The sequence below is a fragment of the Nasonia vitripennis genome, chromosome 5, assembly GCF_009193385.2.
Source record: "Nasonia vitripennis strain AsymCx chromosome 5, Nvit_psr_1.1, whole genome shotgun sequence".
In the NCBI taxonomy this organism is placed as follows: Eukaryota; Metazoa; Arthropoda; class Insecta; order Hymenoptera; family Pteromalidae; genus Nasonia; species Nasonia vitripennis.
In genome coordinates, this window is record NC_045761.1 from 10,552,728 (window position 1) to 10,570,021 (window position 17,294).

At 47.8% G+C, this 17,294-nt stretch overlaps 1 protein-coding gene across 3 annotated transcripts in view; it reads right to left on the bottom strand.

Annotated features, from left to right (window-relative positions):
* Positions 1-17,294, bottom strand: part of LOC100678312 — a 100,843-nt gene that overhangs the window by 47,775 nt on the left and 35,774 nt on the right. For all 3 annotated transcript variants that reach the window (XM_016990084.2, XM_016990083.2, XM_031931696.1), the window contains one exon: positions 3,888-4,002. In XM_016990084.2, coding sequence (XP_016845573.1) covers positions 3,888-4,002 — 115 coding nt within the window. The remainder of the gene's footprint in view (positions 1-3,887; positions 4,003-17,294) is intronic.

Genomic DNA, 17,294 nt, shown 5'->3' on the forward strand with positions numbered 1-17,294 from the left:
AGAAGCGTCTGCTCGGGCTAAGAGGCCGCGACTATAATACCGCCTGCTGCTTTGGAGTGGGAGAGAGAAGGCGATTAAGGCGGAGATACGAAGGGAAAAAATTTGGCCGGGAAAGGATTTAACGGCGATTGAATTCGTTAGAAGTTGTTGAAAAATTGGGTCGCCGTCGGCTGCGCGAAAATCCGCTCTCGATTGTTGGGAGAACTTGCTAAATCTGTTATTGAAATTCGAGCGAGAAACTTTCGTATAATTCGACCTGGATCTCGAAGCCTCGTTATTTTAAAAGAAAAGACGATATAAAATCCCAATCGCATTTATATTTCCTAGCAAAAGAAAACAATAAATAAACCAGCCCTTATCGCTCTCAACCTCTCGAACATTCATGAAAAAAGGCTCCTGCGACGGTCATCCGGCGCTCGGAAACGGGGAGATAGCCGAATATTTCGGTCTTCGCGCATGAATACGAAACGAAAGTTAATTCCCGTAGCACAGCGAAACCGGCGCGCGTATAATTCCGTCGACCAGTCCCTTCGCAGCGCGAGGAAGAATCCCGATAGGCACGCGCATAAGCGAGGAGTGGAACCGAGCCGAGTGAATTTTAAGCGAGCGAAGCCACTCTGACCCTGAGAAGAAAGCGAACGAATCGGTAGATCCAATCTCTTGAGCAGGCGAAGACGGCGGCGGCTTCATTCGATCCCTCGAGGCAACGGGAGAGAGAGAGAGAGAGAGAGAGAGAGAGAGAGAGAGAGAGAGAGAGAGAGAGAGAGAGAGAGAGAGTGAGAGAGAGAGAAGCCGTGGGGTTTGTTTTGCTCTCTGTGTATTGCCAGGCGAAAGTGATATTTGTCGCTCGAGCAAAACTTTCGCCGGCTTTCTCTCTCTCTCTCTCTCTCTCTCTCTCTCTCTCTCTCTCTCTCTCTCTCTCTCTCTCTCTCTCTCTCGCTAGCTCTTTTTCTTCATTCTTGGCGGCGCAGTGTTTTTCGATGACGGTTTCTTATTTTTCTTTCTTTCCGCGCGCACGCGTCTGTCTGTCTGTCTTTCTGCGGGACTGCAGCCCGACGTGTGCGAGTATAACGCGCGGGAGCCGAGCGGAACAACGCGCAGGGAGCCAGGCGTATCTTTATCTCCGGCCTGTCTATATGCATTTCTCGACAAATTGTCAGCGCGGAAACGCGAGGGAGCCTACTAGGCGAGCGATAAATTCTGTTTAATTTATTTTTATAACTGGCGAGCTTTTCCTTCCAACTGACGCTTCTCGCTCATAGAGTTAATTCGGCGAATCAGAAGAAACAGTAGAGATTAACCTGCCGAACGAAAATTCCGAGCATTGGAGTGTCGGGCCGGTTGATTAAAAAACGCCGAAAAAAAAGTCCGCGCGCACTCGTACGCTATAATTCACCCTTTCGTGCGCCAACGCTGTAGTATATATTATATACACCACACCCTACGCCTTCCCCTCTCAGCCTCGCGAGAAAAAGATCCACTTTTCATTAATCCAGCTATGGGGCCGATAGCGTTCTCGACATAAAACAGTGAGTACAGAGCTAGTGCGCGTGTACGCGCGCGAAAGAGTAAACAAACGCCCGCTCGCGCAAATCCAATTATAGGCTTTGTATTACCGGCTGCGAGCGCGCAGAAATTTCGGAAATTCGCGAGAGAGCCTTTGTCGAGCGCTCGGCACAAAGCGCGCTTTCGCGGAACAAACATTCTTGAGCGCGAAGCAATAGCGCGACTTTCGATTCGTCGGCTACGGCTCGGCCGAAGTCTCGATTATCGCTGATTTCCGCGCCTGTATACGGCTACCCACTCTCGGTTCATTACTCGAGCAAACACTGACGTGACGTTCAGGAGCGCTATACCCATCAGTATTTTTAACAGACTTCGAAAAGTATAGAACCTTCTCTTTCAAAGATCCTTAACTCTGCAATTGTTTGAGCAATTTAAAATATATATTTCTTCAAAACAGTTTGGGACTGGCCTTCATCGCACACTACCAGGATTTCGGGCCTCTTTACTTCGCGTGAATTTTTTCCATCTACTGAAAACCATGTTAAGATTCTGTAAGTAGTAAAATTTCGATACGGTCAGACCGCAATCATTTACAACGAATCGGCGCAACAAAATTAATCACCCCATCAAGGCTCAGGATAGCCACTCGGCCTTTGACAATAAAGCCGGAACGACGAGCTCAACAAACGGAGAAGAAGACACGCAATGAGAAATACAGCCCCCGTGGCTTTACGCGAGCTGTTCGGCTTATATTGCATGGCAATAACGCTTAAAATCCTGGCGTGGCGGGACACACCACGCTGTTTCTGCGGGATGACTCGCTGAGAGACGGAACGAAACGATTTTCGTTTTATTGAGTGATTAACCTTTTATGCCCCGCGGGTAATCGATTAATTTACATTCAAATAGTATGAGGGTGGACGTTAAAAAGTGCGTAGCTTGGATTTTACAGGCGGATGTTGGTCTTTTACTGCGAGAGCGTAGTAAATTTTTTTATTACTCTAATGAAAGAAATGTGTGAAGGCGGAGGGCTGCCTATAATAAAGGCGGATTATCTACTAATGTATACGATAAATTTATTGTATTATAAAATCACGCCGGTGCATGTAAACATCGGAGTGGGTGCGGCATTAATGAAATTTCCGAGGAAATATCGTGCGCACCATTTATAATTTCCCGAGGCGGCGGTGCAAAACAGTAGAAGACAAAAAACGTAGAAGCGAAAGGCAGAAAGTTGAAGATTAAACTGCGCGAGCCCGTGCGCGCATGCAGGCGCGGATAGAATTCGCGACGAGTCAGTGAAAATTTCTGGGTAAGCCGAAGCGCTAACCGAAAGTGACTTTTAATAACGTAGGGATTTGCCCCGCTCAACTTCGAAATCCCTCGGTCTTGGTTCGTCTCTCCCGTTTCGCTTTTGAGCCTGCCTCCCTCCCTCTTCTCCATATTTTCCGCCATACTTTTCCACCGCGCCTCTCGTCTCGCTTTGTCTGATGGTCGAGTCGGACCTTTTCTCTCTCTCTCTCTCTCTCTCTCTCTCTCTCTCTCTCTCTCTCTCTTTCTCTCTTGGATCGCGAGCTGTATAATGAAGTATTCGAGTTTATCGTGTATTGAACGTTGGAGTAGGCGAGAGGGGAGACTTTTTCGTTCCTTTGCCTTTTACTTAAACAACGCGTGGCGGGAATGAAAAGAGAAGAAGGATCAGGGGGGCTTTCCGAGAGTTTTAATAAGCCGCGGCTTTTCTTTGGCGATTAGTTCGCCGCTGTCGTCACTCGTAGCTTTTAATGAGGACATTTTTTCAAAATGTAGTGAATATGAAGAGGTTATTGTGAAAGTTTTTTAGGGTGGTCATTTCATCGAACAATATCAACGTTTGGATCGTGAATAATAGCTGAGTTTACAAAGTAACTTATTGTTTCAGCAACAAAGCTCGACAACGAAGTAAACATGCTAAATATTAACCTTTGCTTGCTCGGCAAGTTAACTTTCATGAGGGAAATTCAGAGGTAAATTAAGGAGTAACCCAACACACAAATTAAAGGACTCTAATAAAATGCCTGAATTCGCGGTAAAGCTACTCTTTTCTCAAAAAATGTCTCAAATAAGAATTTCCAGAGTCTGCTCCTCTAGAATAAAAAGTATACTTTTGAAAGAATTTTTCGACCCTTAAACTCTATTCAATTATTTTTCTGAGAGTAGCTCAAGGCAAAAAGTTTCTTATTTATACTTTTTAAATTATGAGGAATCTCCTTTCCATAATATAGGACATATACTGACAATAAGACATGTATATTTTCTAAGAACAAGCTCACGAATTATAGTGGCACAACACCCAGTGACGGTAGGTTCATTAGCGCCAAATGAAATCCGTCGGCACAACTCACCTCATTTTCGTGACGACAATAGGCGTAAACTCCAGTCGCTGAAATCCAAGTTCGGTGGCATTAACGTCGTCCATACTTTTGTAGCGAATCGTGCTGCAGGCCGGAGTCGAGATATCTGCGCAAAAGACACAGAAGGACGCTTTTAAAATGATTATTTAAAAACATTTTTTTTTCAAACCTTTCTCGCATACAATTCCGAAAAGGCAGATAATATTCCATTCGAAGCCTGCCGTTATACAGCTTACAGAAGTAAAAACACATGATTGACATTTGGGACACCGAAACTATAGAGGTATTCTCGTTTAGCTGCCTATATCTGAGTAATCCGATTAAAAAACAAAAACTCCCCGAAAGCACCGAATCCCCAGAAGACTCGCTCTCATTGGGGGTATATATAACGCGCTCTCGGAAAAAACTCACTCACGCTGTTTCCGTGAAATAAAATACACGCTGAGCGTCGGGCAAAAAAAGTATCGTCTCCGGTCAGTCAGATTCGCGCGTTTGTGTGTGTAAAACGCGTCGAGCATTTTTTTCCGCGTGGAAAATGCGCAGGAAAATACAAACAAGGCCAGGTGTACATATATTTATTCGAAACGCGACGACTGCACACAGTCGCCGTATGTGTAGAAATGTCCGCGTCAGTTGCGCCAGCGACGCGTGTGCCTGACGCCTGGTGCTCTGGAAAACGCAGCAGCAGCAGCCAACAGTCGAGCTGATGGACCGGAGCTACGTATAACTGGCAAAGACAGGGCGGCAGGCGCGTTAACGCGGCCGCGAAAAATCAATAGGCTACGCGAGCGCGCCCGCACCCGTATCCATGAATAAACGAGCAAATGTTGCGTGTATCGCTGCCCGAGAGAAAGGGCCGGAAAGCTATAGAGCGCAATATGCGATCGCGCGAATTCCATTTCAAGTGCCGCCGCCGCGCACGCGCTTTTGATGAATAATCGCGCAAATGCTGCCCGCTCGTGTAATAAAAATCGCGAGCGGATAATGCGCGAGGGAGAGAGCTGCGTAATGCGAGACTGCTTTTACTCGCGTCGAAGCGCGGTACTCTTGATTTCCACGGCCGGTGCACGCCATCGCGATTGTTACGACGTTTTTCAGCGCTATAATGCGCGAGATCGCGGGCTTTGGTATTTCGCTCAATTATACATATATGCGAGGACGATGTTCGGTTTTGATGGCTCGTGTCGTTTTTTAACGATGCCCTGAAAGCGAGAGCTGTGCGTATGCGTGCATTGACGGGCGAACAAAAGCTTAATGAGCTGTCGAGACCGGTGGAATTTAAAATGCGTGTCGATGGTCATTAATTTCGTAGCTATTATACAGTCTGCTCTCGTTGATCTAATTGTGCAAAATAAGAAGTTATTAAAGTCGCGCTATAATAATTATGAAAACGCAGTGACGGTTTTGGTACTTGACAAATATTTTTTCGTTGATCTTTACATCTTTGAGATCATTTTTTAATAGGAGGAACTCGGGTGAGTAATTATGAAAAATCAAAAAATTACTGAACGAGTGAAAAAATACGAGCCGGAGTCGGAGGCTGCTACTTCAACGTTTTACATCAGCACTGCGTATAATCAAGAGAATATGTACTAAAAAAAGGTTCATGAACCGCGAGCTCGAGACCAATTACAGAACTGCTGCAGCGTCGCGAGCTCAGTCAAACGAAACGGCGCATTACTAAGATTTGCTTTCATCAGGGATTTCCTGGGTGCTCTTCTGTCCCCGCTTAATTGAAAAAAATTCTCACAGTTCTCTCGTGAAATTAATTAACGGAATGGATTGGATCGCTTTAACTTGCATCTTTTTGAATATTTAACGTGCAATGTGGAATGTTACCGTCCTTCTGATTCATATCTTTTATACATCAAATTTTAAAATTTGCAAATACGCTCTCAACCTCGATTTCACAATCGGCCTTACATCCTCTCTATACCCACTATATGTAAACACATTCTCACACACAAGCTTATGTGTGTGTAGAACTGCGCGAGACACTCGCACGGTCGATCCGTGCTTAATGAGGCGAGAACAGCAGGAAGAGCCTCGCTTTCTCGCGGCCTACTTTTTTGCCGCTCGCGCGCCGAGACTTGCGAGAAAACGTGGCTTATGCTCAAGCTTTTTTGCCGGGTCGCCGTGTTGATAGCCGAAGCGAGTGGAATTTCATACGCGGATATTGCTTAACGAGAAAGCGATGGGCTACGCGCGCGCTCGCGTTGGCGATATTAGCGAGACTTTGCGGGCGACGAGAGTTTCTTTCGTCGGCGAGGGAATATATCGTTTGATTGAAAAACTTTTCAACGGTGCGGGGCTTTTATTCGAATGGCTGCGTGTCGCTGCGGAAAAAGTTTTTTATTGCGCGTCGAATTGATGCTGCATGCATCGCGCGGATTAGACTTTTCAAGTATCATCCGGTGTGTGCACTGCAAGGTCGTATCGCGTGTGTTTACATTTTTATTCGCTTTGAGCTCTGCGCAACGATAAGGAAAAAGCAGAAAATTATCTCTCTGGCGACGCGGCGGCCAAGCTCACATTAATGCGCGAGCTGCAAACTGACACGTGCAATAATATCATACTTGTGCATTATCACGTGTTCGTTAAAATGCAAATATGCCGAGGCTGCGTGTTTAATCTTTTAATCTGCAACAACGCGCACGCGGCTACGTGTCGCGTTTAACATTTTTAATCGCGCTTTATTCCACCCCGGAAACATTTTAATAATATACGCTTTTAAACCGTGCGCGAGCTTTTTTACCCGTACGATTCTGACTTCTTGGAATCGAGTCAGTGCATAGAAGAAGTTTGTCAATCCCTTTTCGAGAAAGACTATACTCATAAGAAAACTTGACGATCACTCTAAGAAATAAAAGAGCCTATATCATTGAGCCGGAGAAAACTCGGGCAGTGAAAAAGTGCGCGCGGCAAGGCAGGCACATACCGACTCGCGCTGTAGGAAATTCAGTGAAAGAGAGGGACGACACGCTGGGCGTAAAATAAAACTGGCAGTGCAGCATCGGCGGCAATTTTTGTGAGTGCAGCTTCAAATAATCATAGGCAGCAGCCGTACGTGGATATAACGTAGCTCGCCGAGTAAAGCCACAATTGCGTTATACCTCTATACAGGTGCTCGCGGCTTGTGTCACTTTCCCGGATGATTCGCCCGTTTTATGCACTGACGCGGCTGCTCGCGGTTCCCTTATGAATATGCGAGCTTCAGCACACAGAGGTTGTAAAGTAAATACGGCCCGCCTGTAAATCTATATGTGTGCAGCATGGGTATATGCCGTAATTATGAAAGGCTCTGCGCAAGAGGCCGCGAAACGTTCAATTATTCAAATCCGAGGGTCGATAAGTCTGCATGAACAATGCATTCGAATAAACAGCTGGGCCGAAGATCGACGAGCATACCGGACAGCCGCATAAAGAAAGCCCGGCGGCATTCTAAGTCGCGGCGTGTACAGCTCTCCTCCGTAGGCATCCAATATTCATGCGGCGATATTACATCTTGAGTGCTGCCATTAGCCGGCCGCGCGTCAGGCATTCGACTTGCGAGACAACGCACGCGTTCTCCTGCGCACGTGTATGTGTGTGTGTATGTACACAAGGCGAGCGTTGCTCCTAAATCCGCGAGTGCCCCGGCGCAATACGTGCGCTGCTTGCGTATTTCCTGACCGCGAGACTATACGTGCGTTACCGCGTCCGCGACGTTTACCCTCACGATTCTATATGTGTACGAAAGGGTTAATATTTCGACTACTGCATGTTGTTCAACACCGCTTCAAAGATTAGAATTATTTCCCGTGGTTCGATGGAAATTCGTTATCCGCCAGTAATAGCGCGGTAATGCGGTTCTGATCTTGTTGCGTTAAAAAGTTAATTAAGAGGATTACGCTTGACGAGGGTAATCCCTTTTTGCGCGCTTCGGAGAAACTTATATAAAAACCGAGGATTATACCCTTCGTTCGCATTACACTGCGCGAAGTAAAAATCGAGGACGATGGGAAAGTTTGAATTGCACGACGAGAAACTCATTTGAAGAAATTCACCGCAACTTTCGCGGAATATATAAACATGATTTTTTTCAAGATCACCCAGTTTCTCGTGACGGAATCCCGTCTTCCCGCAGCCGACCGCAGCTACGTTACGGAAAGTTCGGGCATCTCCGCGCGCAGGCCATCGCCATTACCCATCCCGGCAATATCGTTAATTTGCCGCTCCGTGGAATTCCGCGATTCCGTTAATCTCAATCCGCATCCAAGTGCTGTTTTAGCGATTATTACGCTACTGCCCTGGCCATAATGAATTGAGCCCGCTGCTGCGAGCGTCGTGGTATTATCTCTCATCCTCCACCTCTTCGTCGTTGTTATTATAGCCGCGATTTTCGACCGGGAATGCGCCGCCGCCAGTCGAATCGATATTGGAAGCGCCGAGCTCCGGAATTCATTGCTGTACCGATCCTGCGCGTGGTTATTATCTCTGGCTACCGCGTGCTGCTTACGGTTTTTCGAAAAGGGAGAGGAAATGATTTATGGCTCTAGTCGAAATTGAAAATTCGGAACGGAATCGAAATGCCGTTATTGCGCGATCATCGAAAACGCTAATTTTATGATTTATCGCGCGCGCAAGAGAAAGAAAAAGTATCTCACTCTGGAAGCTATATCGAGTCACTTTGTTCTCCATCCCCCCCCCCCCCTCCCATGCCCGTAGTGAATCTCAAGAGCGTGATCGAACGGCGCAAAATAGCCGGGCTCTCGAAAATAAAGCTCTCATCGCGATCGTCGTCATCATCGAGAGTCAAAAAACATTCCGGGGAGCAGTTTGGCGGGCTCGCGCGATCATCCGAATTCATCCGCGAGAATCCCTTTCGGCAATAAAAAGCAATTTTATTGAAACGTTTCACCCTCTTCGTGGCGAGCAAAAAGCGCACGACTGTAAAAAAGTAGCCGCGAGGAGAAGGAGAGGATATGAAATAGCGAGACGGAGGGGAATAAAGCCGAGAGGCTTTTGACTATTCAGCGTGCGTTTTCAGAAAGGCTGTATAACCGTGTCATTGCAACGACTCGACGTCCTCCTCTGTGTATAGCATTAATTCTCTGAGCAGCATCCACTGTCGACTGACGGCTTTTATGGACGTCTGACGTCTAGCCGTTGCGCGTGTTTAGATAAGATGCGCAGAGCTTTTCCCTCATTTTTGCTCCTTGTGGTAACGACCCGGCGTCTTTATACTGTGTGTACTAAGATTACGCGCGACGTCGCGTCGTTTCTTCGTATGCGCTTCGTTTGAACCATTGTACGAAATTTACGCCCTACTTTCAGCAAAAGAACTAGAGCGAATATGCTTTATTCCTCGCTTGAGCGGCGGAACAATATAATTCCATTGAACGATGGCGCACGCGCCATTCGGAACAAATAATTGCGTTGCGCTTGATTGGGCGTGAAGCCCTTTTAACTTGTCGTCGACCATCCCGCGTTCGCGACGATACTAAGGGATTCTGACGCGCATTGGAGGGGACACATTGATGCTCGAAGGGCAGAGAGGCGGACTGAAAGCTTCTGGATCTGTCAAGTTTCACTATCGACGATTTATTGGCAGCAATATAGTACAGCTTGTGTTTTCGTATTAAACTTTTAGCTGTTCGACGCGCAATTTATCGAGGTAATGCTATTTCATGCAGGACATGCACTCGAATTCATTAATTTGGTCGATAAGATTCGTCGGATCTCATATTGACCCGCCGTAAACAAGCAAACGTGCGGCTATCAAGTCTCTGCGCGCATCGCGTCGTTTCGCGGTAATTGACGTTATTTGCAATTTACTCTGATTCGCCTTTAGGGCTATATACGCGGATAAAATGAATGGGCGCTGTTGCGCCGGGCGTAAACGAATGTGGTGGAATCGTATGTAAATTGTTATTTGCATGGGCAACACGGAGTATTGACCGGTGGCAACGGCAGCGGCAGCAGGGAAAGTATAATTGCGTAGCGATCACGCTGTCGGCTGAAAATCAGTGAAACTACAACGACCGCAGGTCACGCGCTCGAACGTTGATTTCATGAAATGAAAGACTGATAAAAATAGTACCAGCTCGGCGTTTGCATTAATTTATTCGTCCATCTCGGCGGCTAAATTAAATTAATTATCAACGCCGCGTGTCTCTGTAATAAAGTACATGACGTGCTCTATAGGAAAAGCCTCCTGTAAAACCGACGTCACTCGTTTCGCAGCTGGGAGAACGCTCCTATCCTCGTCGACGACGGCGCGGGGCTCGTTCCCATCGGACGCGTCCCTTTTTCCACTCGGCACGATGCGAAATGCTTGTCGTCGTCGGCTTCGCGCGCTCGCGCGTAACTCCCTCCTTTGCATTTTCCCGCCTGCGCTGATACCCCGCCGCGATCAGCCGCGCCGCCTGTACTCGAATTTCCCGCTAAATTGTCGTCGCGTCTCGCAGCAGGCTGGAGCTTCTTATTGTCGCGCGCGGATCGATACACACCTATGTAGCGGAGCTGCGACGAGTCTCGTACCGGTGTATGGATAGACGACGGGGTTATTTTGATAGAGGAAAAATTCGGTATGATTTTCGAGGTGAAACGGCCTTTTTGTTGATGTTATTCGTTCACAAATTTCGACAACGTTGGGCAATAAATATTTTCGTTCTCCCTGCGCCATGTGCTCTAAAACCTGCGAAGCGACTTTTTCGCCTTTCCATTGCGGCAACTTGGAAGAAAGATAAAGCCGTTAATAAAGAGTGTTCGCTCTATACAAACAGAAACCAAGAACGGGGGCGATTAACTTTTTGCGAGGGCCGTAATAGCACTAATAAACCCCTATTGTCTGGGTGATTAGAAGAAAAAGCGGCTCCAAAAAGGGGGAAGAGTTACTGCGCGCTGCTGCAGAAAGAGCACGAAGACAGTAGCACATGACGAAAAGTCCCGGATTAGAGGACGTTAAGCTCTCTCTCTCTCTCTCACTCTCTCTTACTCTCTCTCTCTCTCTCTATCTCTCTCTCTCTCTCTCTCTCTCTCTCTCTCTCTCTCCTTCTCTGGCTCTCTTTGGTGCGGTTATAAATGGTCCGGGCTTGGCTCGCTGCGTATAATAACAATATAACACGGCACTCGGTCCCCGACAAGAGGCTCGACTCTCCCCCTCCGCAAAATGGCCGCGGTCGAACAAAGAGAGCTGGGAATGACGTTGTTTACGAGCGCCGATTGTTTTAAAAAGGAACGCGCGCGCACGCGTGAGTGTGAGGGAGAGAGCAGCGCTGCGACCATCCCCCGCGCCCGACAGAGTTTCGAGAAGACGACGAGCAGAGAGGGAGAGAGAGAGGGAGAAAAGCGCTGTATATACTCGCCCCAGCTCTCTGAGAAGCAGGAACTTGGCTGGCTCGGTCTCGCTCGGTCGTCGTTTTATTGTCTGGGAATAAGGAGTATTTTCAACACGATTGTTTGCACGGGTTCTCGCAGCCGAGGCGCTGCAGGCGGTAGAAGGATTTTTAGCTGCTTTTACGATTGCGACCGTGCGAGCTACTGCAGGCGGACGAGAGGAGCTTCTTTATTAATAAAATCCTCGTCGGGCCAGAAAGTTTGCGGAGATAAGAATTACGAAATGCCGAGGTATCTTGGCAATTAATTGTTAAGCAGATTCAACGACTGCTGTACTTTTTGCAGCTTTGATATCGTAAGGTGAGCCGACGATGAATTCCCGATTCGCAATGGAACGCATATAGTGCTACAGATCGATGATGTATCGCCCGTATTTATGAGGTTGCTCGAATAATAGACCGTGGAAAATCGAAGAAAAACGGAGCGACGCTCGGCGCTTCTCTTATATATTTGAATTGAAATAATATCCCGATCGGAAGGCTTGTATTTACTTTCGATTTCGGCATCTGCAAACACCCCCGAGTCGACTTTTAAAACTCGATTCCCGCAATTTCTGACGCAGCCGACGAATCTTAAACAGCTCTCGCTCAAGCGGCCCGAAAACTCGAACCACCAATATGTCAAAGTCAACAATCGGCGCTCCTCAAACTTCTATCCTCCGCGCGTAGCAATCCATCCAAAAAAGATCGACTGGTTTCTCTGCACCCGCTAATCCAACCGCAGCAAACTATACATGCGAGGTCGCAGTATACGTCTCGGTCGAGCACGGACACGGGGTCTCGCCTCCCAAGACGAGGCGAATCCCCAGGTCGACCCCATAACTCGGTGCTACACGACTGGCTCGCGCGCGCGCGCGAGGTGTGTGACGACGAGCACGAGGCGTCGCGCGCTCGGGGCAATCGATGTGGGACGGCGCTGTGGTCTTGCCCATAAATTCCCGGGCTGGTCATCGGAGGATAGTTAGACCCGTGATCCAATCATGCTTGTCACGATGCGGATGGCTGTGTTCGCGTACAGCAGCCATAGCTCGTCATTGCTCGATGATCAGCCGGGTGTCGAGCTACTGCGAGGTCGTGGAGCCGATTTTAAGAAAAATGCTGTTTTTAATAAAATACAAATTAGTATCTTGCTTGTCGGGATTTCCGTTTTCATGAATTAACTCGTAAAGAGTCGGGAGAGAAGTGCTGGTATAAACGCTGCGCAAAGTGAAAAAATCTGGGCGCCGGGGATTCACCCTCGCGACTGGATTATTGCAGCTATACGGGGTTACGAGTACCCGGACGGCAATATGAGCAACAGCGGCGGTACACTCTGCAACGCGGACTAATATAATTGCTATTTTTCGCGAGCTACTTCGCCCGCGCGCGCTATTTTACATTCCGCTAAATCCCGAATGCGTATATGTATTAGCGGCGCGTTAAATTCGAAAAGTTATATCCCGCATTTCGGGATTGCGCGGATTAAATACGGCCCATTCTCGGTGCTCGTTTTGTCGAAACTACGAGAACTCGCCGTGCACGCGGGTAAACAAAGTATTAAAACTCTTCCTATGAATACAAAATCGTTGTAAACAACCAAAAACGTTTTATAATAGAATTTTATTCCTTAATGGAAAAAATTCTTTGCTCGTCGTAGCGATCGAGTGCCAGGAAAGGAGATAAGCGGGGCAATCAGTGCTCCACTCTCGATTAATTAATTCTATATAATCAGCCCCCGCAAACACCCTTCTAATCATTTGATCGGTTTCATCAATCTTCTAGCTCTCTGCAACAGATCGAATTTATACCTCTCGAAGCGGCGCTAAAAAAAAGTAAAAAAAGACAGCTCCCGTGCTGCAATCGGAAACTCCGAGACGATAGGAAGAAAGAGAGCGCCGGGAAAAAGAGCTGCAGCCGATAATTTATAGGCGGCTAAACGAGTTGCGGAAAACGAGAAGAGAAGTAGTATCCATCCGATATCCCTGGTGCCGATACAGATAGATTCCAGGACACGCTGTACTTGAATCGCGAGCTATTCTGCTCGTTCTTCCGGCTCCTTGGCGACGCGATCCGCACCTGCGACTGACTCCCACTATGTACACCCCTTTCGAGAGCGATTCTGGGCCTACAGCTAACTCAATTAAAAGCGAAATCCCGAGGCGCTTCTGTTTCGCGAGAGCGAGCGATTTATGGCGGGTTTCGGCTCTCTCTCTTTCGCTGTACCGAAAATCACTGGAATCGCGCCAGGACGTACCTATATACCTTCGCCCACGTACGAGCCTTCTATTGTGTCGCTCGCTCGATTTCGGGTCCGCGCGCGCGCGCGCGCGAGAGAGAGAGAGAGAGAGAGAGAGATGGATGTTTTGCGCGCTTTCTCTGTATGTGCACTGTAGTGCGTACTTATAGGAAGATTGGGCTGGATTCGAATGTTCGAGTTTTCATGGAACAAGTAATGGATATGCAGCTGTTTACCTATAGTGATCGTTCTAATACCAGGACGAATCGGTATCAGAATAGCTTCGGTACCGAAGATACCCAACATCAGCCGCACGACTTCATCAACGCCGCGCTCGGCTTTTATCGCCGTTGTCACCAAAGGTTAACGACGCACCTCCAAGCCAGTCCGTAAAAAATTTCAAAGACACTACACACCGTGCCTCCTCCCCCCTTCGCGCACAAAAAAATACAGGGTATATCCATTCCCCCTCGCCACGCTCCCCCGTTAATGACGTTCTCGAGAGGAGCTCCCGTCGTCGGCTGCTTTGTCCTTTTTACTCCTCCTGTTTGTCTTCCCTGCGTTCCCCGGCTTTTTCTTCCTCATATTTTACACTCGCCTTTTAAAGTGAGAGCAGCTTGTCAACGACATGCCGAGACGAACGGTCAAAAAAAACTGCGCTGCTCTTGTCTTCTCGAGCGCGCGCATCATCGGCTACTGCCTCCCGCTTTGTCTTTTGCGAAATGATGATCGATAACTCAGCCGCAAGGGGGATTTACTTTTATTTTTAATAAAGGGTAAAACCCTTTTTACGAGGTGAGGAGGGATCTAGCGTACGTTGATATTAAATGAAATTCTTTGGGGCGCTGTGTGTGGGCTTTATAGTAATACGAGCCGGTCTGAGGAAACGCGTTAGCAATGTTTCGCAGAATTCGAATGAAATCTGAGGAAGGCAGGACTGTAAAGATAAAATATTATTAAAGCATAAAGGTTATTTTTCCACGATTTTAATTGAAACTCACCCATCGAATTCACCTAACAAGCCATCGGCTCACTCGGCAAATAAAGAGACTATCCGACCTCCGAACAGCCAAAGTCGAAGAATGAGAAATCGCATCGCTTTAAAAGTTACGAGCAATTCCTCAAACTCCCCGAAGAATCCGAGAACGCCTCGAACTCCCGTGCAGAACATACCTATATATAGCATAGCTACACCGCATTTGCCTTGCAAATGATCACCCTCCCCCTCCTTCTTTTTTCGCGCCCCCAGTCGCGATCATCCTCATTTCCAGTCACGCGCTCACGGCACCTTCTTCGCGAGGGCTTCAAAACAGCCGGCAATACGCAAGAGCGAACGTGTCGGGAAAAGTTTCGGAATTATATAGGTTGGCCGGAAAAGGCCGAGGAGTAAGTTGCTTTCGAAAATCGATACTTTCGAACGAGTTCGGCGACAATGGGGTAATTCCCTCTGCAGTTCAATCGGGTAAATTCGCGCGAAAGTGGGCCGATCGCGAGGAGGAAAACAAAATGTTTGCTGTCTTTGACAAAATTGAAATGACGCACATAGGCAGCGTATAATCCAGAGACGCGCTAAACGCATCTCCGGGCTAAGAAAAATTCTTCGCTTTTCCTTCTGTACCTATAATGTATAAAGCGCGCGCGTTCACGCCAGCCACTCGATGCGCGAACAACGATGAAAAGGAGCAAAGCGTATAAAGTGCCTCGGAGTTTTCGCCAACTCTCTCCTCTCTCTTTTTCTCGCTAGGAAAGGACGAAAGTTGATTTACGGAAACACTTTTCTCTTTCGAGAGGGCCTTCGTTTAGCCGAAAGTTTTTACGGGCTCGTCTAGCGGCCCCGTCGGCTTTGGCTTCGCTTAATGCAGTTTCCTTGTCGGCTCTGAATGATGGATACACACCTACCCGCCTACACACACACACACACACACACACACACACACACACACACAGACGTACTCTCTCTGTGCCGTAGCGGCGCTCGTTACGATATTCCTGGGGCGTAAAAGTGTTACGTTCGCCGAGCCGCGGCTTTTGCATCGACCTAAAGTTTACCGCCGCGCGCGTACGTCTCAATCACTCTCTGCTGCGCTGCTGGCGGCGGCTGTTGTGTATACGCTATATTCCTCGCCTACTCGCTCTCGCAAGAGCTTTGCGTGGGCTTCTCCGTTTTCTTATACACGATCGAAGAGGCGAAGGTTTTTCTTCCGCTTTTTAGTCCCTCAACGAGAATGGAGATTTGAATATTTATGCGACAAGCTGGGGGAAATGCAGCTTTTTAGAACTGATGATTTTTCATTGTGAAAAGTGGCCTTCGGTGGAGCTGCGCTTTTTGAAAGGATTTACACTTTGCCGCGTGCAAGATTCAACGCATCTCGCCGGGGTAATTCCACGGATAACCTTTAGTGCTCTGCTTTCATCCAAGCTGGCTCGTATGTTTTTATTTATACTTGTTTCTTTTGTAATTTAAATTTCACTTAACTTTTGAAAGATTACAAGAACCTAAATTTAACGCTTACGTTACGCTTTTATTATTGCAGGAATTGAAGAAGCAATATCGTTCCACCCGAGGCTGAAAAAGAGGGATCGCAGAGAGAAAAGCTCAATCCTTAAAAATCCACGCGCTCGATGAAAGTGGAAAGAGATCCGAAACCATCGTCCTATCGATTTTGCCAAATGAAGCCACGACTGCATTGTTACAACGCAGGAGAGAGGACTAGAGCTTCATTAGAATCCAAGATTGCCGACGATAATGCAAGGTATTCATTTTGGTTTACCATTGGGATTGCTCGAGAGCTTTTAGCAGTAGTACAATTTTAAAGGAGGCGCTTAGCGCGGCATGGCGCTTTTGATTGCCTGCCAGTCCCGCACTTTCAACAAGCACTTTAGCTAAGTAGTCTAATAGCGATTACGATTGAGAATATCGATTGCGCAGCTCCTCTAAGATGTAAATCGTCATCCTGCGCTCGCGTATTCTGTCCCTGTATGTCGCGCATTGCATTCGAAATAACTTTCGTTTGAGATTCCATCGTCGCCCAAAAATTTTAAAGCTCCACAGCTAAGAATAACCACCCGCTCATCCTGAGCCACGCACGTTTCTTCTCCGTAGCCGAAAGAATTCCGTTCACTCTTTCTCTCTCATTCCCATATCCAAGCTCTAGAGCAGACTAGGCGACGCCGGCGGAGAGTCACTGCAGCGCGTCGCTCGGCGAACCGGAACGCTCGATAAGGACCAAAGCGAGAGGGAGAAAGTTCGCGAGCGGGGGGGGGGGGGGTTTACACGCGGGGGAGTACGACCGATAAGGTCGACCGCAGGATCGGCGCGCTGCCGGTGGGCGTGGCTGCGAGCTTTCCACCGCTGGCTGCTCTCCTGGTCAAACATCGCGACTGTAAAGAGAGCGGGAGAGTCTTCGGAGGGTCAAAAATTATCGAGGGGATGAAAAATTACCCCGCGGGCCGCCGACACACCGGCCTTCGTGTGTATAGATACGCGCGCCTCCTCGGCTATCTCGTCGGCTCGTCGTCTGCTCCAGTTAGCCTCCTCTGCGTTTTTCCTTTCTGCCCTTTTTCTCTCTGTTTTTATCTATCCTTCTTCGCTCTTTTTGTTTCACTTCTTGGCAACGGACTTAGGCGCTGCTCGCTACTGCCTTTTCTCTTCTTCTTCTTTTCTTCTTCGGCCGCACATACCGTATTCGGTGTGTGCGAAATTTTAGTGCTCTGATAAAAAGTTTTACGCTGGAGCTCAGAGAGAGAGAGAGAGAGAGAGAGAGAGAGAGAGAGAGAGAGAGAGAGAGAGAGAGAGAGACGAAG